Source organism: Malaclemys terrapin, chromosome 2 (assembly GCF_027887155.1).
Source record: "Malaclemys terrapin pileata isolate rMalTer1 chromosome 2, rMalTer1.hap1, whole genome shotgun sequence".
NCBI lineage: Eukaryota > Metazoa > Chordata > Testudines > Emydidae > Malaclemys > Malaclemys terrapin.
Genome location: NC_071506.1, coordinates 23,941,012 through 23,965,065, shown reverse-complemented (window position 1 = coordinate 23,965,065; position 24,054 = coordinate 23,941,012). Strand labels below are relative to the sequence as shown.

At 43.0% G+C, this 24,054-nt stretch overlaps 1 protein-coding gene across 2 annotated transcripts in view; it reads right to left on the bottom strand.

Annotated features, from left to right (window-relative positions):
- Nucleotides 1-24,054, bottom strand: part of SNTB1 (syntrophin beta 1) — a 159,799-nt gene that overhangs the window by 10,666 nt on the left and 125,079 nt on the right. For both annotated transcript variants that reach the window (XM_054017549.1, XM_054017548.1), the window contains exons 4-5: nt 9,110-9,249; nt 499-695 (exon numbers count right to left, since the gene is read on the bottom strand). In XM_054017549.1, the coding sequence (XP_053873524.1) occupies nt 499-695; nt 9,110-9,249 (337 nt within the window). The remainder of the gene's footprint in view (nt 1-498; nt 696-9,109; nt 9,250-24,054) is intronic.

Sequence of the window (24,054 nt, the reverse complement as noted above, 5' to 3'; positions counted from 1 at the left end):
CCTCTTACTCCAGGAGGATGTTCTTTCCAGGGGTCACAGAGCTGAGGCCTTTGAAATACAAGCATAGCAGCAGCAGGAGCCCCTCCTTTCTCATCATGACAATCACTTCCCAAAGGCATGAGGTCCCCATCTCTGACTCTAGCACTTCATGCATTATTGGCTGCTAGACCCGTATCAGAATGAGGAAGAAAAGAGCAAAATGGAAGTCAGAATGACACGACAAGGGGCCTGAAAACACACAATTTGCCACAGTTACTATAGAAGTTAAGAGCTGGCTGCAAAAGCAGCAATGAACTTTTCATAGAAACATTTTGTCTATGTTCTGAAGTTTCAATCAGCTTCAGTGGAAATAACTTGGAGAGACCAATAAACTTCTCCAAGCATTGATCCCGGACTAATGATCACAGATCCAGCGTTTTGATTCTCGTACTGAGAAATAGCCTAAGGACAAATGCCAAAGTGACTCAACATAAAGAAGAACTTCCAAGTGTTACTCACAGGTTGTGATTTCCGTGATGAGCTCAGCTGAATTGTGGCAGCCTTGCACTATGTTCCTTGTCCACAGTGAGAGGTCTCGGCTAGTCTCTGTCCTGAAGAGATGGGTTTCAATCCCTTGCCTTGTACCAGTGCGTGTTGCAAAAGATAAATCCACCCCAGATTGTGGGGATCCTTTACCTGGACCTGAATGGACCAACCTGAAATTGGATTTAAAAACAAAATAAAATGTTTGCATTGCTTGGCGCTGCTCAGACTTTCACGTTGCACCGCTCTACGCAATGGAGTGAATTTAGTGCTGGTGAAAGGTTCGCGAGTAACAGCCTTGCAGACTGAAGGCTTCTGTTTATCCACACAACAGGTACAGAATGGGCAGAAGCAGGGCAAGAGGCCTTAACACTGACCTGCATATGGGAGAGAGTGTGACTCAGTTTCCAAGCCCACTCAGAGCTTGACGTCCCCGTTGAGGCTACCAACAAGAGTGGCAAATAGTGCTAGTGGGGGTGGCTTTTGTGATGTGGACACATCTTCCAAGAACTGGACACAACACAACCAAGCAGCCCCAAAATCTTGGGACTGGGGTTATATATGATCCTAGTTCTCTCTCATTTGGGCTAGGAATGATACTTGCTGAGCCTGATTTTCAAAACATTGGAAGCACAGGGCAGCGAGCACCAAATCTGCCTCACAATTAAAGCAACTGCACATACAAAGGAGCAACAGGATGTCTAAACGGATGACAAGGTGTCTAAATATTCATCTGGGTGTACAAAACATTCAATTTGCATCAGGGATTGTGGCAATTGTGCGTAAAAATTAGCTACACAATTATGCACCTGACTCTGGCCTTAATGCTTAAGCCCTAAACTGTATGCTTTGCTTCAGAGATATGAGTGCTAATTCAGATAACATTATATAGAGAGAAACCTCTTCTTTCCAGTGGCAAAATGTATTTCTGATAAAACCTACAAATCTGCAGCCTACCTTCACAATAAATGATGTTAGCTAACAAGGTAATAGGCTCCTATAAAATATCTAAGGGCAGACACCAAGTATCATTTTGTATATATTTTTCCTTAAACAACTAAAGCACAGATAATTTCAAATGCACTAGCTAACTGTAACCTTGAACTTTTCTCTTATATTTTTTTGGAACATAAAGAAAAATTGAAACTACTTTTACTCCAGTATGACCAGCTGAGTGGCAAAGAAAGGTTTGTTCACCTAGCCTGGAAGCTACATTTTAGAAAAAGTCATTTTAAGATAAAATGTACATCCAAATATCTCTTTTATCCTTGAAATGATCCATATTTTAAGAGGCGTGCAGGAAGTTAGAGAAGTAATTCAAGGACATTGCAACAATTCAATTGTAATGATGAATGCAGAGAAACATTTCACCATTTAAAGGTTAAACACTAAATCTTGGAGAGACTGAGAAAGTGAAACCACAAGAAAACAGGACTATAAATGTCTTTTTTTTTTAATCTCACCATATGTAAACGATCAATGTTGTACACAGAGACAATATATAACAAAAGGCCACTGCTCCAATATTTGCAATGTAAGATAATCCCTAAATTTAAATATTAATTCCCAACTAACAATTTCTTTTGCACATCTTAAAGAAAGCTTCCTTGTGCCTGACATCACAGAATGGTACTGTTTAATGAAGAAAGTGTATTATAAAATAAAAAGGAAGTAAAGCAACAGGAGTTTGGCATTTGAGAATCAGATGCCTCCATTCTGAAACACTGTACCTTGGAGAGTACTGTACACAAAAGCTCATCTGAATAGATAAAATCACAAAGGCAAAGACATTATGCCTAGAGCAGGGAGATTTTTGAAAGACATAATGGGCCGAATCCTCAGTTGGTATAAATAATGGAGGTAGGCCAATTTATACTAGCTGAAGATCTGGCCCACTCCTCCCTAAGTGCGATTTCTTTGCTGCTGGGATATAAAGTTTTCTAGGTTTGTCCATCTTTGACTTGATGGAAACTTTCCACACATTCGTAGCTTCTGATCAATTTCCTTGATTTAAAAAAAAGACAAAACAAGACAAACCATGAGAAATTAAAGCAGGGCCAGGTTAATGTGTGCAGATCTGCCTCTGACCATGTGGCTGGGGAAATGTGCCTCTTCCACAGAGCTGTATGTCATCACAGTACCCCACTTTCATCCTGCAAGGCAGGCCTGGCTTGAGACATTAACTTCCACAGCCCCTTTCCAGCTTTGGCACCCTCCCATCTTTTGCGGGGGATCCTGAGGACAGCTGCTAGCACACCTCCCTTGCAGCCATGCGACTCGATGGAGGAAGAGGCAGAATCAGAGCTTGAGTGGAGGCCTCCTGAGTCCCCTGTTTGTTCTGCAGGGCTCTCTTCCCCACGCCCAGTGGGACAATATGGTGAAAACTCTACAAGGGCCATCTGGCCCTTGACTATCAGCGTGTAGGACTGGGAGTCAGTACTCCTGGGTATATTCCTGGCTCTGCTTCTAACTTCCTTGGGCAAATGACAGCATGCCTGGGTGACAACATGGGTGAGGTAATATCTTTAGTGGGACCAACTTCTGTTGGTGAGAGAAACAAGCTCACAAACAGATCAGCAAAATGTGTGCTTCCAGGCATAATCGGCTCACATTCCGGGCTTCAGAAAGTGAAATCGCATGGGCTCTGAAGGATTTTTTTGCCCTGTTTAATTATGTGTCATTGCACAAGTGTCTAGGTGCATTGTATCATTGATTTTCCCAGTGTTCATTTTCTTAAGCATCAGAAATAGGACACTACTGTAGGCAGGATATTGAAGATGGACTACAATGGTCTCATCAGGAATGTCAGTCCCGGTATTCCTCTTTAAATACCCATTTGCACCTCCTTACTACCAGCTTACATAGAGTTTATGTACTAAACATTTCTCATAAGCCTAAAACAGGGGTCCCCAACGCAGTGCCCACAGGTGCCATGGCGCCCACCGGGGCATGCACGTGCGCCCACCTACTGGCCACCGGAAAAGCAGCCACCGAAATGCCACAGAGAAGCGGCAACATCAAGAAGCGCTACCGCTGAAATGCCACCGAATTTTGATGACGCTACTTCTTGGCGGCATTTAGGTGGCGACGCCTCTTGACGTTGCTGCTTCACGAATTTCGGCGGCATTTCGGCAGCGACGCCTCTTGACATTGCCACTTCACGGCGGCATTTTGGCAGCTGCTTGTCTGGCGGCCACTGTCCTCGGCAGGTAGTCGTCTGGTGCCTGCCCCACGGAAAAAGTTGGGGACCACTGGCCTAGAAGCTGCTGCTTCTGTACTGAGAATTCCCCACTATCCCTGTGTCAACACCACCACGTTAAGTCGACCTAAGTTACGCTACTCCAGCTACATGAATAACGTAGCTGGAGTCGACGTAGCTTAGATTAATTTACTGTGGTGTCTACACCAGACTAGGTCGACAGGAAATGCTCTCCCGTCAACTTACTTACTCCTCTCATTCCTGGTGGAGTACCAGAGTCGACCGAAGAGCACTCTGCCATCGATTTAGCAGATCTTCATTAGACCCACTAATTTGACCCTGGTGCATCGATCGCAGCAGCGTGGATCCCACGGTGAATGTGGACATAGCCTATGTCCCAGCACAGTCAGGAGTCACTTTCATTTGTCACTGGCAGACAGGCAATATTGTATCCAATGTAAACGGGGAGAGGGATAGAATTACAACACATACACACACTCTTTAAAAGACTTGAGCTAATGTTTTCCAAAGTGCCCATGTGACTTAGGGCCCTAAATCCCATTTTCAATAGAGACTTAGTGCATGTTTACACATACAGCGGTGCAGCTGCAGTGCATCTGGTGAAGACGCTCTGTATCGACGGGACAGAGCTCTTCCATCAGCATAATAAAACCACCCCTGTGAGCAGTGGTAGCTATGTAGGCCGGGGAAGCTGTACACACCAGCACTTACGTTGGTGTAACTGATGTCGCTCAGGGGAGTGGTTTATCCACACCCTTGAGTGACATAAGTTATACCGACATAGGCTATAGTGTAGACGTAGCAAGAGGCATGCAGGCTACCTCTCCCATTAATATAAGCGGGATGTAGGTGCCTAAATACCTTTGAAGATCTGGGCCCTTGGAGCCTACGGGTTTGTCTACTTTGACCACAGCAAGGTGGGGTGGGAATCTACCCCACACTAGCCCTCTGTGGTCTGCATGCATCCTGCTAACATTCCTTAATGCAGTGGCTCTCAAACTTTTGTACTAGTGACCCCTTGGCTCCTTACAGTAGCCGTATCTAGTCCTCTTTGAAGTGGCACTAGCTCAAAGTGTGTTAATGAACAGTTAACATGTGTCAGTAGAGTGCATATAAACAGTTAACCACAGCAGACTAGGGCAGGGTAGATTCACACCTCAACTTGCTGCAGTCTAATAGTTCACGCTGACAAGCCCTAAGTCTCAGTGAAAGTGTTTGGAACCAAAGCTCCTATGGGCCTAAGTCAATACTGAAAATGGGACTTCGGTTCATTTGAAAATTTTACCCAGTCCAAGTTGTTTAAAAAAGGCTTAAAACATTATTCCAAGTGCACTTACTGTTCAAGCATTTAGGACATGGGTTCTCAAACTGGGGGTCGGGACCCCCTCAGAGGGTCACGAGGTTATTACATGGGGGGTCTCGAGCTGTCAGCTTCCACCCCAAGTCCCGCTTTGCCTTCAGCATTTATAATGGTGTTAAATATATAAAAAAGTGTTTTTAATTTATAAGGAGGGTCGCACTCAGAGGCTTGCTATGTGAAAGGGGTCAGCAGTACAAAACTTTGAGAACCACTGGCTTAGGGTCCAATCCAACTCCCCACTTAAATCAGTGGAAAGATTCCCGTCGACTTCACTAGGGGATGGATGTGGCCACTGAAGAGCTTTAGTTTGTTTGTTTTGGGGCCAAAGAGGGTGCAAAAAAGGCCAACTTCTCCCTCAAAAGCCTGAAGGTTAGAAGAAAAATAAGAGATGGGTGGGGAAGTACTAAAGAAATATGGCAAATACCATCTTGGCATTTAATCTGTCTTTAGGGGTGAAATCAGTGTTGTGTGTGAGGTACTGATTTGAGGGTCCAGGAGACTAACATGCTCCTTTTATTCCCTGAGCAGGCATGGCATGCAGCAGCGAATGTGTCCCTTCGCTGTCCTGCCAACATGCCTCCACACGCCTGTGGTTAATCTTACTCCCTCGCTAGGGGGACTGTTCTGGCTGCCTCTCTTGATTTAGCTGAACAATGTTGTCTGTAACAACTCACAGCACATAACATCACAAAGCAGCAATACTTATACAACCGTGTCTCCAGTCTCTGATCCCGGGACAAGGATTTCTCATTCTGTGTATCCTGCACAACGTGCTACAGTAATACCTACATGCTGGTACAATATGTATCCCCCAGACAAAGGAGAGAGAGAGAGAGAGCGAGAGAGAGAGAGACTTTCTATCCAGTATGTGTCTTGTATTGCTTCAGTTTTTTAAAACCCATCTGGGGCACAAGTCATTATTAGTGTTATTTCACTTAATGCAAGCACCTTTATCCCCCATTGTTTATGTTTTCCGAAAGTTCTATCAAGGAACATGGGCACAGATTAATTTCCTCTCCCGCCCCCATTTAAAGCTTCCTCGGGTTAGCATTTGCCCCTTCCAGGACTCAGCCCCCACCGATCACAACATTCTGCTACTTCCTCAGCACAGAAGGATATTGCAATGGGACGAGATGATAAATCATCCTGGCATTGGCCCAGCTACCCCGATACAATGTTACAGCCTTGGGATGCACTACCACCTGCTGCTGCGATGTCGCGGAGTATACACGGTATCAGAGCCTGGTGACAGAATGTCAGCAAGTCCTGCAGTTCTGACACACCCTTCTGCTGCAACATCCTACCTAGGTTTAAATAGGGATTCTTGAATGTGAGCCGTTGTCCTCTTATTGGGTTTGCTGGAAGCACACTGTAAGCTTGTCAGCGTGTTGTAAAGCACAGTGTGATCACCTTACTTTATACCAACACTGTGTGAACAGGAATGAATAAGTTACTTCTCTTTGATTATGTTTGAAAATTCCCAAGAGTCTAGATACTTTGGGGTGAAATAACTTCTAGTATCCTTGGCCTTTTGATAAACTTTTGATTTATTTTTCATTGAATTATTCAACAACAAAATCTTAGATCATTAGGCAACAAAACTCAGTTGAGTAAACCAAACGAGTGAGATGTAAAAGGAACTAGTGAGCTTGCCGCGAGTGATACCACTTGTGGCTACTTGGCACCAGTCCCACTGAATGAAATGGCACTGAGAAATCATCTGACTCGGAGTCAGACCAGGGAAATGAGAGCAGCAACTCCTTCTCAAGCCCCGAGACTGTTCTAGCAGACAAATATGATTAGAATTAGTGTCAAAAGCCATAGATGACTCTCAGTGGAAGGAACAAATGTGGGCAGATCTCTCCATAGTGCAGGATCCTGCACACATGCTGGTAAATAAAAATGAAGTCAGTGTGTCTGACAGCTGTATGTCTGACGGTGTCAGCTCAGGATTTAACTGCACTATACTAACCCTAGCCAGACCCCTCTGGGGTCTATTGGGAGTCAGATCCATGAGAGAAGCAGGAAGTCCATCACACAGTTGGAAAATACTTTAACTGGACTCTGTAGGAAAAACATGATGGTATGATGTGTGCACTTCCTGTGCTCTACCCGCTTGCGTGGCAATGATTTCTCATATGATGCCCATGAGTGAAAATATTTTTGGGGTGGCACTGCACTTTAGTTTTGTCTAAAGTAAATATACTGTAGATCACTTGAAGGACACTAGTTTGGTTAAGAAATATGCTGTAGTCAGGGGTGAAAGTAAAATTGAGCTCTTATTGGTACAGGGCTAGCTCTCCCCCCCACCCCGCACCCCCGGAAGGGGCGGGGCCTCAGGGGAAGGGGCAGGGCTATGATCAGCATCCCCCCAGTCAACCTATCTGCACTGCCTGGCCTGCATTGCGGTAGCAGCAGCGGTGGCTGGAGCCCCGGGCCCTTTTAAATCGTGGCCCCGGGGCAGCTACTTCTTTTGCGGTCCCCCCTCCCCCGCCCAGCCGCCGACGCTGCCACGGCTGCGCTTTAACGTCGCTGCCCCTTTTGCGCCCCCCAACTGTGACCCTGCCAGGTCGTCACTGCCCCTTTTGCGCCCCCCATTGCCCGACGTTAAAGTGTTGCCGCAGCAGCACTTTAAAATCAGCGGTTCATACTGGTACTGGCAGCTACTTTTTACCAGTACGCCATACCAGCCCATACCGGGTCCTTTACAGCCAGAGGTGAAAGTGTCTTTGTTTTTCCATTGGCTTTCTTTCTCCATGTTATGGACACAGACACACAGAGGATGGTGAGGAGACCACACGCCTCTCTGGGTCTAAGCGTCAGTTTCTCTGGGCAAAACACAATAGACTCACATTATTTTTGATCTGTCAGGTGAGTTCCTTGATTCATTATTAAAAAAGAATGGAAAATGGTACTACCGCATTATTTGCAAAGCATTTTCACTCGAACAGGTGAGTCTGGAAACATTTCAATACATTCCAATGGATTATCTTGATGTACATACTTATGGGACAAAAAATTAGTGATTTTGGGTGACTCAACTTGACACATATCAAAGGGGCTTGATTTTCAGAGGACGGATGCTCAGCAGTTTCAGAAAATCAGGTCCTGTTAAACTGCCTCACATTGGGCACCCAAAATCACTAGTCACCATAGAAAAGTCTTGCCCAGTATGTCTATCTCAGTAATGGCCATATACAAGCATTTTGTTAAATCAATATTTAAGCATGTCATCCAATCAGTGTTATTCATTTGTTTGACTTTAGTAGCTACGGGGAGCATTTTGGCACTTCAACACACTCCACCAGTTAAAGAATTTCAGTATCTATCCATCTCTTTTGGATAGAGCTTGGGCATTACTAGAGATGGACAGGTATGGTCTCTGGTGTTGAAATACTATGGTGATGGGAACCCTAGACATACCTTAGATAGAAAGATAGATTAGATAATGAGAACAAAGAGTTCGCTGAATTAGGAAAAGCTGTAAATAAGCCACTTAGAACAGGAACGCAAACAATGCTGGAAGTAAAACATTCCAAAAATGTGCATGACTCCTGGTGATAGGTGAGCTTCCAAAAAGCTCAGCTGTGGAAACATTACTGGGTGTCATAGTTCCAACCCTGAGTAGTAATGGACTACATTGACTTCCTGGTAGGTTTAGCATGGATAAGCATTCAGAAGTGCAGATGCTTATTTCAAGCCCTTGGGTCTGCAAATTTGATTGGAAATCTCATGGGAACAGGCTCTGTCATGAGATTTCCAGAATTTCTGTTTCAAATCTTGGCCCACAGTATTGTGGGAATAATCTTTCTTGTGATATTTTGGAAATTCCAGTCTTGGACAGAATTTGGAAGTGGGGCAGAGGAGGACACAAACTGAGTATTTCAAGACCTCAACAAAAAGTTTGGTTCTAAAAACATGACATTTCAAGCATGATGTACGTGACAATCTCTTTTCTTACCACTCCTAATAACTACTAGATGGCCTGCAATAAAATATAAAGCTACCTGGTGGCTAGCAGAGGGTAAGTATGGAGAGGGCTGAACCAAGCTTCTTTCATTCGTGGCATGCTGTCATATATTAAAAGGTCTTTCTCGGTCAGTACAACCAGTGCTGGCTTCCAGTGCTTCTCATTCTCTCCTGGCACCTGGAACAGAACACAGTTTCAATGAAACAATGAGTGAGGAAAAGAAGAGGGACAGGCTAGCAGCCTGCAACTACAGAGCCTGCCAATGTGAGCAAGTAGGATTCGGGCTGAAAAAATTAATGAAGAAACAAGTTTTACTACTACAGGTCTCTGGAACGATTCTGCCTCCTGAATAATATCCTAAATTTATGACTAGAAGCAGCAAAAATGGATTAAAGCATAAGGAGATTGATGAACATCTGTCATTGTCATTAGTACTAAAACTTCCAAACCTGCTGTATCCTTTGCTCACTATGGGCTGTTACATATGTGAAATAAGCAGAGGAAGACGTAGACAGAGCTGGCTCTGTTATTTATATTTGATCTTTAAGAACTCAAGAGGTCTGTTGTCCTTGAATAGGCAACTAGAATGAATACAAAGTATCCTGTGAGAAACAACTCTAAAATAGTGACATGGGGTAGTGGGGGAGAGGGAAAACCTGATGATCTCTTTCTAATTTCTATGATTAATGATTGTTGGCATGATCCTGCACTCAACTTATCACTGGGCAGAAATCGTGGCTCTGTTGAAATCAATGGCAAAAAATCCATTGACTTCAATGGAGCTAGAATTTCACCTCTGGTGTTTTACTTACTGCCATGTACTAGTATGTTACTTCTCAGGTTATACTCCTGGGAGAATTCTGCGCCACTGGAATGGGTTATCTAAGGAGGCTGCAGAATCAGCATCATTGGAGGTTTTTAAGAACAGGTTAGACAAACACCTGTCATAGATGGTCTAGGTCAGGTGTCGGCAACCTTTCAGAATTGGTGTGCCGAGTTTTCATTTATTCACTCTGATTTAAGGTTTCACGTGCCAGGTTTCGCCTTCTAACATTTTTAGAAGGTCTCTTTCTATAAGTCTATAATATATAACTAAACTATTGTTGTATGTAAAGTAAATTAGGTTTTTAAAATGTTTAAGAAGCTTCATTTAAAATTAAATTAAAATGCAGAGCCCCCCAGACCAGTGGCCAGGACCCGGGCAGCATGAGTGCCACTGAAAATCAGCTTGCGTGCCGCCTTTGGCACGTGTGCCATAGGTTGCCTACCCCTGGTCTAGGTTTACTTCATCCTGCCTCAGTGCAGGGGTCAGGACTAGATGACCTCTTAAAGGTCCCTTCTAGCCCTACATATCTATCATTCTTCCTGAAGCAACATGAACAAAAACATGTTTTGGTTTTACATTGAGAAAAAGATCTCTCAAAAACAGTGAATTTGATTTCATGTTATGTTCAAACTGGACAAAAAGAGTGACTATTACTAAGGCTGCAAGTTTGTCACCTCTGCAGCAGGCAGCCGGTGTGCCTGGCCTGGGGGCAGCTCAGGCAGCCCCTGCACGAGTCGCACCAGCCACCGCGCCCCCCGCTGCAGCAGGAGTTTGGGAGTGGGAGGGGGTTGGGTTACGGGATGGGGTGAGGCGGGCTCTGGGTGGATCTTACCTCAGGGGCTCCCCGGAAGCAGCAACATCCCCCTCACTCAGTGAAGGCAGCGTGCAGAGCTGTCTAGCCATGCCTCTGCCTAGGAGCTGAGCGAGGGGGATGTTGCCACTCCCAGGGAGACATGGCGCCAGGCAGGGAGCCTGCCGGTCGTGCCAACTCCTCCCCTCCCCCCGCCAACACCATGGGGGGTCCTGGGCTGCACACTGCTGCGCGCTCCCCCACCCTCCCAGCACCAGGGAGGGTCCTGGCCCCCACACCCCAGGCCCCCATGCCCCCTCTACTCCCTGCAGCACCTGCGGTGCTCCCATCTGAGCACCTGCGGTGCCCCCGGGCTGCCCCTCCCCCCAAGATTTAGTCAGGGGTATATAGTAGAAGTCCTAGTCAGGTCACGGGCCAGGAAATTTTGTTTAGTGCCTGTGACCTGTCCATAACTTTTACTAAAAATACCTGTGACTAAAACGTAGCCTTAACTATTACCCACCCAAAAGTGGCACTAAATCCATCTCCTTCCTTCCTAAAAAGATGTCATGCTCCAACTTTCCACTTAATATTTTCCCTCTTTTCTGCTGCCAACAGCGAGGACAATTATGGCATAGCTACCTGTTGCCAATTCTCTTCAAAACACAGCTACATGTCTTAAAAGATCTCCCCCTGAAATTCACAGCTTGTAATGTAGGGTCATGTATGTGTACTTCTCCTTGATGGTTTCTGATGTGGTATTAGTAATTGTTGTCCTTTGTGGCTCCCACTCCCACAAAAAGACACTAAAAAGAACCAATATTACTATTGCTAATGGAAATTCTCCTTTAGCCCAAGTGGTACTGAGCTGGGATTTTGGAGCAGGTTTTGAGTTTTACTTCAGCAGCCAATGAGTTCTGTGTCCCCTGATGACTGTTCTCTCTCTATTTGTGCAGTCCTGGCTTCAAAACATTTTCACAAGCATCAGTTTAAACTAACAGAATCAGAACCAGGTATGGGCTTGAACCAGAACATTGATCCAAAACACCTCAAAATGAGAGGAAGTTCAGATGTGGTTCTACACTTTGTATATGATGGATATGAATTGAAACATCTGAAACCAAACCACTTGAATGGTAGAAAAATCCAGAGCTGAAACCAAATTTTGAAACTTGGGAACATCTCTATAGCCCGATTAAAGAACCATGTTTTATTGTAGTAGGTTAAATAATTAAATCTACTAGCGTTAAAATATGGGGGTGAGTCTCATTTCCACTATTATTCTTTATTATTTGTATTACCTTAGTGCGTAGGACTTGTAGTCATGGACCAGGACCCCACTGTGCCAGGCACTGTACAAACACATGGGCTGTTACAATGGAGAGGACATGCAAAGACCAGCCCAAGATAGGGATGGTGGAGCCATGTTTGTGCCCTCACTGACATTTGACAGCATGGGAAGGGGAATCAGATTCAGAACCAAGTTTAAACCTGGGTATTCTTATAGACTAAACAGGACCCAATTAAACATCCTCAAGCTTTAGGGAAGTTCAGGTCTACTTCTAAGATGGTTTCCAACCAGAACACCAGGCCCCAAATCTCTTGAACTCTGCATAAGTTTGCATCTCCAACTCAAGTGTGGCTTAGTCCCACTCTAAAATACCAGAGGTATTTCCCATGTGAATTAAGTCTTTCAATAATCACACTCCTTTGTAAGTAGGTAGCTGGTTTCTCCATAGTTATTAATGCCTTTATTTTAATTACAAGGAAAAAAACCAGCCTAAACCGATTAAAGGTTCATCAATTTGTTTTGATGAGCATCCATATATTTATTTACAAATTTTCTTGCTGCAACATCTCATTTTCATGTGGTTCCTGGGGGAGAGCAGCACACAATTAATCCATCAAACAGTCAAGCAAGAACACAAAACCCAAAGTATTAATAGACAAGTGCTAATCACAAATATGCCAGTCACCAAAAAGATATCAAGCAACTAATACCACAGATACCACAGTTATCAAGGAAAAATTAAGGGGGACCTTAATCCTGTCATTTCCTAACTTTTGAGTGCTGGACTTACCATGGGAGTGTTCTTTAAATGTCGTTTTTTGGATTTATATTTTCTAGGTTTAAAAAAGGAAAACTAGAAAATATAAATTCCATCATGTGGTCATCAGCAGTTTGAAGGTAGGTCCTTCAGATCCATAGCACAGATTGCTACTACTTGAGTTAAGACGTAAGAGCAGTAATAGTCTGTTATTTTCTGTATGGACCAGCCACTAGAGCAGGACATGATACACTTGACAGCAATGCAATGTTGGGAGTAAGCATTCCTGGCTGGGAATGGGTCTTGTTGTTAGACAGACAGCCACACACAGATTTGGCTCATTCATTCTAACAGGCAAATTGGCTATGGAGGATTTGTGGCTCAACCACAATGGAGAAAGGGTTGTATTCCCCCAGCTCTGCCCGAAGTGAATCTGTGCAATCTCTCACTTACCCAATCAGTAAAATGGGGAATTATACTTGCCAGGCCTCTGAGGCTTTGATCATTAATAAGGGTTGTGAAGTGCACGTAAGTATTTAAGCCCTGAGTCTAGAACTCGTAGTCTCTTCCTGGCTCCCAGCTCAGCACTTCTTTCCATACACCGAAGTGGTGGCTTCTGATGCTTTTCTCTTCCTGGAGCTCAAGTTCTGTGGGGCCAGGAAGCATGTTAAGTGAAGATGGAATCTTCAGAGCTTTTAGCAGCAAGTCTCTAAAAAGCGATCAGTATTTGCAAATGGCAACTTTTAGCCAAAATTTGGATGGATTTTTATGGGGTTAGCAAAAGATGCTCTCCAATTCCAAAGTGACTCCCCTCCCCCCGCACCTTGCCAAACATCAAATTCCTGCTCCCAATCACGGACGTGCTAGAATTCCTAAAAAACAAAAGAAGGTTGGGAAACATTTTTAATATTGACAAAGTCACCTATTCTCCCCTAGCCTTGCTCCTGGAAGTGACTGAGTTGTTTTTGCTGCAATTTAAAAACACAAAAAAAAACAGGACAAGCATGGAAAATTTCAGCTCAAATGGTTAAAGTTTGGCAAAGTTGGGGTTTATAATGGAAGTGTTACACAACTTTAACTGCAGGCTTTGCTACCAACTCCATCTACAATTATTATTTGTTGGATATTAATATGTAAACACCAAAGAACAATTAAATCTAAAAAAAGAAATTGACTTCTTGAGTTGGCAAAATAACAGACAGCAATATAGTGAGTTGTAGTGTACTGTCTCCATTTTACAGATGATGAAATAGAGTCGCGGAAAGGTTATGCAACTTGCCCATGGTTACATAGGAAGCCAATGACAGAGGCAGGAATAGCACCAATGTCTCCTGACTCTCGGTCCCCATTGAACCTGCTGGTCAAAAAATGGGAAAAGAGAGGGAAAAAAGAAAAATCTGTACAAATGTTGTCCGTTTTTGCAATTTTCCCTCCCTCCATCAAAACACTGACAAATTATTTAATTGAAAAAAAATCAAACCTTTGAAAATTTCAACCAGCTCTATTGTTTCATTGGTACAGAATGCTGGCATGTTTGCTGATACGTTCCTATACTATTCAAATTACTTACAATTGAAAAAGGTTAACTCAAAGTTGTTCCATAAAAGATATTACTTCACCCACCTTGTCTTTCTAATATGCTGGGACCAGCTGGGACCACGGCTGCAACAACACTGCAAACAATATTATGACACTTATATGTGCATAAACTGATGTGTGTTTTGGTTATTACTATTGTTAGGTATTGTACTTTGTACAGTCCAGCCTCCCCTAAACTATAGGATATAATAATGATTCTGCCTGTAAACAGAGAACAGGCTGTGGAGTTTTCCTGGGGGAGCGACCTCCAAAAGCAGAACATGTTGATAGGACTCGCCCCTGCTTGGTCCAGGTTAATTTCCCGTATCCAGTTGCTCAAAATGTGCCCTTTAGCCCGTTGTTGTCTGTTAGCTTAGTAAAAGATCTGATCAACTTCAAAATTACTGTAAATATCTGACATGTCTTAAAGATAGCAATAAAGACACTTCCAAGTATAAATTTCAGTATTATTTTAGATATGTAAAGTGATGTTTTGTGATAATATTTTGGGTGCTGGTTCTTAGTCAGTGGCCTTTTAAAAATTCAGGCACTCACAGTGTAATCCCTTCTCTCCCATTACTATTAACAGGCGTCATATTCACATATAATCCAAAGTGCCTTTATCTTTCAGACACGTAAAACCACCATCCGATCAAGCATTTAAGCCGGAGACCTTCTTCAAAGCCAAAACATTGTATTAGATTAAAGATGAATGTTTCTAGATAAGAGCTATATAAATACTTTTCAAATTACATTTGGGTTCAAAAATCTTCATCCCATGTCAATAATATGGAGTGCAGTTTTTCCAAACCAGTTAACATGGTTGACTTCTGCACGTGGCTATTAAAGTAGCCCCCAAAGTAAGTTAGTACCTAGTTGCTCAGCCTCCTGAATATGACGACTGTTAATAGTAATGGGAGTGAAGGGATTACCTTCTCTGAGTGCCTGAATTTTTAAAAGGCCACTAAGAACCAGCACCCAAAATATTATCACAAAACATCACTTTACATATCTAAAATAATACTGAAATCTATACTTGGAAGTGTCTTTAACGCTGTCTTTAATGCCGCCTACCTAAATTCACCACTTGCATAAGCAGCTATAATTCCATTGAAGTCAATGGAGTTGTACCTGTTTGTACCTGTAGTAAATATGGCCCCTGAAATTAGAAAGACAATGATGTGGTCTACCAAGTAAAGGGTCTTTGACCACTCTAGACAATCTGCACTATTTCTAGGTTTAATGTACAAGCAAACTTGAAAAAGAAGAGAATACTCTAACAAGAAGAAATGCCCAGAACAAGTATTCTTTGTGCTGTTAGCAACCCAGCTTATTGACCTACCTCATCCAGCAGTGCAGTTAAAATCCTGGTTTTACAGAGACTGCCTGTAAACACTTTTCAGTTTTGTCTTTACAAAACTAGGTAACAATTCCATGGTACGTGGAGCACTTTCTAATTTTCCTGTGTCTAGTACAGGGAATTCCTCGGCCCAGGACTGGAACACAGGAAATCAGTGTTCAAGTCTCACTCTGCCACAAACTTCCTGGGTAAACTCACGTAATCTCTTTGTGCCTCATTTCTCTATCCGTAAAATAGGGATAACAAGATTTCTTCCCCTCCCCCCCACCCACCTTTTCTTTGGCCTGTCAATTTAGACTGTAAATTCTTTGGGGCAGGGGCTGTCACTTACTCTGTGTGTGTATAATGCCTAGTACAATGTCTCCCTGATCTCACTTGGGGCCCCTAGGTGCTGCTGTGCTGTTTTACAAATAATGCTGCATTTAGTGATGGCAGCTGAAATACTTGTATGGGTGACCACTGTGCATCGTCAACAATCTACAGCCAATCCATGATTACAGTGTCATAGAGTTAGCATTCTAACTTCACCAGGGCAGGCACTTGGAGAGGAAATGGGAGGTGGACATGGGAGAAAAACCTTGTTTAAACTTAGAGAGCATCCTATTAATTTATCATTGAGAATAGCACATGAAAATAAAACAGATTTAGGATACAGCAGAACAAGTTTGAGCCTTCCCTACCTTTGGATGCATTTGCAATGGCTGGCCACAATGTCAGTTCTTCTACCACCTTGAACATCAGGACATTGGCTGGCCAGCACCATTGCCAGTGCTAGTCTCCTCAGAGAGGTGCAGAGGCATGGGCCACCCACTACCAACTCGCAACATCTAGCAGAATTGGCTCCATGCAGCAAGAAGAGCAAGTGCCTACTGTGGTGATGCCTCCACACCATCCCTCCCCTTTTTGAGGGCTGTGGTTTAATGCCATGACTTAGCCCTAAGGACCTTGCCCTGCAAACACTTAAGCACATGTGCAATTTTATTGACCTTAATAATCCAATTAATCCAGTCTTCCCAAAGGCTACTCACATGCATAGGCACCATTCTTTGCAAGATCAGGGCCTAAAAGTGCAATCCCTCTGATACACGACAAACATAAACCAATTTATATTTCAAAGGAAAGCCGGGTCTTTTTTCCCCCTTCTTGGGGGAAAAAAAAATCTCCCTTGAAAGACATCCTAGTTTTATGACAGCTTGTATATTTTTACTTACATCCTTTGAGCCATAGAGTCAGCTGGTATAAATGGACGTAGCTCCACTGAGTTCAACAGACCCATTTATTCCAGCTGAGAATCTGGCCCCTGATTCTTTCATCTGCCTTAGGTTTCTTTTTTATACGTTTTTATTGTAAACTTCAGGTATTTGTCCATTTCAGACTTTCAGGAATGGAGGAAAGAGTACTTCCAATTTGTGAGTCCCACAGATAATTAAATTAGAGTCCTGGGTCTATTTTGGAGAGCTAGTTTATATTTTCATTAACTCAAAAGAGCCATTTCAATTACATTCCCTGTTTAGTAAACAAATTATCTAGCAGACTTCATTTCAGGAAGCATCCAAATATGGCCTTTAAGAGAACTGTTCTGTTATGGTGGTTTATGCTTCGCAAAAAGTGGTTAAAAACCTCAGATACTGTGGTGTTGCATTATCAGGAACCCAAAGTACAACAACAACAAAAGAACTTTTGAAAACTAGATCCTTACTATGTTTGCCCCCCCCCACCCCCCGTCCCCAAATGCTCTTCTGTGTTAAAGAAAAAATAAATAGCTTTGACACACGCTACGGGTACGTTTGCCTGTGTATTTTTCCCCCTTTTCTTTGTCTTTGATTAATTGATTATGTCCACATTCATAATAAATTTGATTCATTTACAGAAAGCTGCTTGTTAATTTCTGAAAACAATGACTGACTGAACAGTATTTCACTGGCCGAAGCAAAACAGTCTCAACACAGAAATATATCAAGCAAGGTTTATGATGCCAAGTGATGTTCGTATTCATAGGAGCTTATTTGATTCAAGATAATTTTCAGTGCAAGGGTGGGTGGAACAGACAGCCACAGGCAAGGGATGTCAACACCTCCCACGCAACGTGAAGATGCAATGTGTTTTACTTCTGAACTTTGTAGTTTTAAACAGGAAATATGAAGATTGTTTAAAGAGAAAACGTGTCAGTTTTCATTCCTCTCTCTCTGATCCCAATGAACAACATAATAAAGGCTTGCACCTTTATCAGATTTGGATTTTAGTCAATGTATACAAAATTCCCCAAAGGACATAATATTTCATCCTGCGACTATCTAACAATAATAAGTAGGACTGTCAATTAATCGCAGTTAACTCACGTGATTAACTCAAAAAATTAATCACGATTAATCGCACTGTTAAACAATAGAATAGCAATTGAAATTTATTAAATATTTTGGATGTTTTTCTACCTTTTCATATACACCTCTACCTTGATATAACGCTGTCCTCAGGTGCCAAAAAATCTTACCGTATTATAGGTGAAACTGCGTTATATGGAACTTGCTTCGATCCACCGGAGTGCGCAGCCCTGCCCCCCCCAGAGCACTGCTTTACCGCGTTATATCCAAATTCGTGTTATATTGGGGTAGAGGTATATATTGTATTCTGTGTTGTAATTGAAATAAAATATATATTATTTTTATTACAAATATTTGCACTGTAAAAATGATAAACAAAAGAAAGAGTATTTTTCAATTCACCTCATACAAGTACTGAAGTGCAATCTCTTTGTCATGAAAGTGCAATTTACAAATGTGGATTTTTTTTTTGTTACATATCTGCACTCAAAAACAAAACAATGTAAAACTTCAGACCTACAAATCCACTCAGTCTTACTTCTCATTCAGCCAATTGCTAAGACAAACAAGTTTGTTTACATTTACAGGAGATAATGCTGCCCGCTTCTTATTTATAATGTCCAAGAAAACATCAATTTTTTTTTAAATAAATGGTATTCTATTGTTGTTTAATAGTGCGATTAATTGCACTATTAATCACGATTAATTTTTTTAACCGATTGACAGTCCTAGATCAAATATGTTGAAATGAAATGTTTTGACCTTTCTGAATCATAATTTTTTGAACTTTCCATCTCACAAAAAATATTGACATTAACAAATTTTGGTGTATTGTCATTTTCCATGGGGCAGAAATTCTAATATTTGAACAGCTCTAGGAATTTAACACAAAACAGGAACTGATGATGGATTATCACACATATGCCCTCCTTCTCTTTAAGCAATCTTTCCTCTGTTCCAGTGAGTCACGCAATAAATATTGCGCTCTGGATTTTATAGTCAAAAAGTGATGCAAAGAAAAGGTGATTACATATGCTCAGCTGTGGTTCTGAGAGTGTGAACTGTGAGATGAAGACAGCAGGGATGGGAGCCTATGCAAATGTTCCAAGTGTCACAAATATCAGCAGTGTTTGCATCCAGGCAGATACCTCAGATTTGGTTCCTTATAAGCGGGCATGGAGTACATGCAGGACTGGAGCACAGGAAAAGTGGTACGAGGCAACTGTCATTGCCACAGGTGACTATAGATGGGACGGGTATCATAGGCGGCAAGTTATATGGGCCCATGGTGCCCGTGCTCCACCAGTATTTAGGAACATGGGCCTGGCTCCACCAATGTTTGGACTTAGGAGGACACGGGGTCCAGGGCAGCCTGGGAGGCTAGCGGGGGGCCTGGTGCCAGCAGCAGCAGCAAGCGACCCAGACCCAGCCACAGCCCGCCCCGCTCTGCCTGGCAGGCTCCCGGCGTCACTCGGGGGAGGGGTCGGAAGCCAGAAAGAGGCGGGGAGGGGTCTTGGGGGAAGGGGTGGTATGGGGACGAGGATGGGGCGGAGCAGGGGTGGGAAGAGGCGGAGCGGGGGCAGGACATCTGCCATCCACAAGAGCTATTACCTCTACTGCCGCTGTTCCTCAAGCCTGGGACTGGCTGTGGATTAGTTCAAACTCCCAGTTCAATTTTCAGCAGCCTCAAGGATGCTTAAATCAGTGGTGTGCAACTTTTCAAGACATGCCCCTCCTTACCATGCACAGGATTTGTCGCCCCCCTCCCCGCCATTACTTGTAATTTGAAACTGGGTTTTTTTTTGGCATTACTTGTAATCTGAAACTGTTTTTTATGCCGGAAGGTGGAGGGGAAACACAAAGATGAGACTGTTCATTCGATTTAGTGTTAGTGCGTCTGACTCACTCAAAAGGTCCTGAGCTCTCAACTAGTATTATAGGTATTGCCGGTTTATGTCTTTTAATATAAATTATGAATCATTAAATGAGTTTTAAAATTCACGAGAATCAAAATTAATGTTAAAGGGCTAGTAGGTGTACTATGGTTATGAAACTTACTAAATTGTTGAAAATAAGGCAGGCTGGGCTTTTATTTGTATGTTTGTTTGGGTGAAAGACCGAAGTTTCTTGAACCTCTTGAAACCTCCTCACCGCCCCACCGGGGGAGTGCACCCCCCGAGTTTGCACACTACTGCTCTAAATTGCCCCTGGCTGCCCATGCCACCTCAGGGGACCATTCCAGCAGCTGGAGATGTGTTCCAGCCACAACCCTTATCCCAGTGGCCAGGAAAGGGGTAGTGCAGAGCTGCTATGTGGCTGGCCCTAAGCAACTCAGGGATTCCTCCTATGCTAAGGAAATCATCAGGAGCACCAATAAGCTGGCTTTATAGTCCCTTTGTGCCTGCCAGAGCAGCATAAAGAGGCTGTAGTTGGGCTGAGGCTCGTTAATGTACGATTTGTTCCTGATAGCAATTGTTTCTTCATATTAGAGCAATTAAAAGGACATCTACTGTGCTTTAAAAAAATAAGGAAGTCTCTGATGCTTTCTGGTTAACAAGATCTCTTTCTTTAACGCAGCTTTTCCAAACCACAAGACTAATGTCTGAAGTTTAAAAGTGGTAAGATTACAAGGTGCTGTAAGTAGCTATCGTCCAACCTCAAACAAATGCCCTGCAGTGCTGGATATCTTCTGTAGTGCTTCTGCTTTTCATTTTCTCTCTTCCTTAGAAATTGGGGGGGGAGGGGAGAAGAAAACCCCAACTATCAACAGCAGTGGCAGAGAGGAGTGGCCTGACTATTAAAGTACAAAAGAAGAGAGAAAGGGTGAGAAAGGGGCTCACTCACAAAGGCCAGAAGACGACTAGCCAACCCTGGAAACAGAAGGTTGATCAAGGGACAGTGAAAAGGCCAGTTGCATTTCAATTCTGACCTTCAAAGCCAGTGTGTCTGTAAACAATTCTGTGCTGGCAGAGGGCACAAACTATAGTAGTGTTTACATTTCTAATATAATATATTTATTCATTAACATCAGGCTTGCTTTGAGTGCAAATTTTGCTAGCTATCTGTTACACTGGCACAACCTTTTAAGGCATATTCAGACCAGGGTATATCACACCAGTGGAAGCCCTTTCTCACAGTAGTGCAATACATCACCACTGGGGTTTGTACCAGTGTAGCTACATCGATGAAAAAGAATCCCAGTATAAACAGGGCCTTATAGTATGTCTACACTGCAGCTGAAGCTGTAATTGCAGCTCGCAGATGCTGCTGCATCTTCACTGCTATTTTTAACCAGACTAGCTCGATTAAAGCTAGCGTTAAGTGGCCTATCCAAGCTGCGATCACATCTCCGACTGTGATGTAGACCTACCCTCAGAGCTGCTTAGCTGCATAGTCCATCATCATCTACATTCCACTCTGTCAGCTCCCCTCCTCAACTACCTCTTCCCAAAAATTCTAACATACACACACGGGGGGAGGGATAGCTCAGTGGTTTGAGCATTGGCCTGCTAAACCGAGGGTTGAGAGCTCAATCCTTGAGGGGGCCATCTGGGGCAAAATTGGTATTTGGTCCTGCTAGTGAAGGCAGGGGGTTGGACTTGATGACCTTTCAAGGTCCCTTCAGTTCTAGGAGATAAGATATCTCCATTAATTAACTTAATTAATTAATATTAATTAACAGACCTGGGACATCTCCACCCTCATCTTGCACATCGGGGATCTTGACCCATGACCATGTTTATCCATTGCATGTTCGTGGCTTTTGATGATTACACTGGTCTACAATTTTCGAGAAGTCGTCTGCTTCAGAGATAAAATGTGCTATTTATTATGTATTTTGATGTGCTGAATTCAAATATGACAATTAAAACAACTGATTGGCTACTGTTTCTAAGATATTTAAGTTTTTACATTTTATGTGTATGTATATTGTGTAAATAGTAGAGTTTTAATCATAAATTGTAAACCTAGGTCTTTTCATATGTTTATGGTTGCTTTACATGATAATATTTCACCTGTCCTGTTTATGTAACACTTTAAAAATCAGCAAAAGGGTTATATAAATACAATTTATTATGAAACAAAAGGCAAAAAACTATTCTGTACATAGTTTAGTCCTATTCAGTGTCTACTCGGCGCTTCTTGGCTTGCAAGCATTGATGGGCTCCATTTGACCTGACAGCGTTTCTCCATTGTTGCAATGTCCTGGTGAAATTGCTTGCCGTACTCATCGCTCACTGCTCCGCAGTTCGGTGGAAAAAAATCTAGATGAGAGTGCAAAAAATGTATCTTTAGTGACATTTTGCAACCAAGGCTTTTGTATGTCTTGAGGAGGTTTTCCACCAACAACCTGTAGTTGTCTGCCTTGTTGTTTCCGAGAAAATGTATTGCCACTAACTGGAAGGCTTTCCATGCTGTCTTTTCCTTGCCACGCAGTACACGGTCAAATGCATCATCTCGAAGAAGTTCACGAATCTGAGGACCAACAAAGATACCTTCCTTTATCTTAGCTTCACTTAACCTTGAAAATTTTCCACGGAGGTACTTGAAAGCTGCTTGTGTTTTGTCAATGGCCTTGACAAAGTTCTTCATCAGATCCAGGTTGATGTGTAAGGGTGGCAACAAAATCTTCCTTGATTCAATAAGTGGTGGACGCTGAACACTTTTCCTCCCAGGCTCCAATGACTGTTGGAGTGGCCAATCTTTCTTGATGTAGTGGGAATCTTTTGCACGACTATCCCATTCGCAGAGAAAACAGCAGTCCTTTGTGTATCCAGTCTGCAGACCAAGCAAGAGAGCAACAACCTTCAAATTGCCACAAAGCTGCCACTGATGTTGGTCACAGTTTATGCACCTCAAAAGTTGTTTCATGTCGTCATAGGTTTCCTTCATGTGGACTGCATGACCAACTGGAATTGATGGCAAAACATTGCCATTATGCAGTAAAACAGCTTTAAGACTCGTCTTCGATGAATCAATGAACAGTCTCCACTCATCTGGATCGTGAACGATGTTGAGGGCTGCCATCACACCATCGATGTTGTTACAGGCTACAAGATCACCTTCCATGAAGAAGAATGGGACAAGATCCTTTTGACGGTCACGGAACATGGAAACCCTAACACCACCTGCCAGGAGATTCCACTGCTGTAGTCTGGAGCCCAACAGCTCTGCCTTACTCTCGGGTAGTTCCAAATCCCTGACAAGGTCATTCAGTTCACCTTGTGTTATGAGGTGTGGTTCAGAAGAAGAGGATGGGAGAAAATGTGGGTCCTGTAACATTGATGGTTCAGGACCAGAAGTTTCATCCTCTTCCTCCTCTGACTCAAGTGAGAATGATTCTGGTGCATCGGGAACCGGCAGTCCTTCTCCGTGGGGTACTGGGCATATAGCTGATGGAATGTTTGGATAATGCACAGTCCACTTTTTCTTCTTTGACACACCTTTCCCAACTGGAGGCACTGTGCAGAAGTAACAATTGCTGATATGATCTGTTGGCTCTCTCCAAATCCTTGGCACTGCAAAAGGCATAGATTTCCTTTTCCTGTTCAACCACTGGCAAAGATTTGTTGCACAAGTGTTGCATCATATGTGTGGGGCCCACCTCTTGTCCTGATCTCCAGTTTTGCAGCCAAAATAAAGGTAATAGGCTTTCTTAACCATAGTGGTTATACTGCGCTTTTGTGATGCAAAAGTCACTTCACCACAAACATAGCAGAAGTTATCTGCACTGTTCACACAAGTACGAGGCATCTCTGCTCACTTTGGCTAAACAGAAATGTGTCCCTTTGCAAAATCAAACACTGACAAATAAGAGAGCACGACACTGTATGATTTCTAGAGCTGATATAGGGCAATTTGTTCAGCAGAGTGATGTAAGCTTCGTTATGATTGCATCATCCATGACTTCTAGGAATAACATGATGCAATTCATATCATGTATGACGCAATACCAACTTCAGATTGCATCATTCATTGTTTTGCCTAAAAAGCAAGTACTGTCCAAACCCAGTCATAGATTTATTCATAGATCCAGTCAAAGATGTATTTTAGTCATT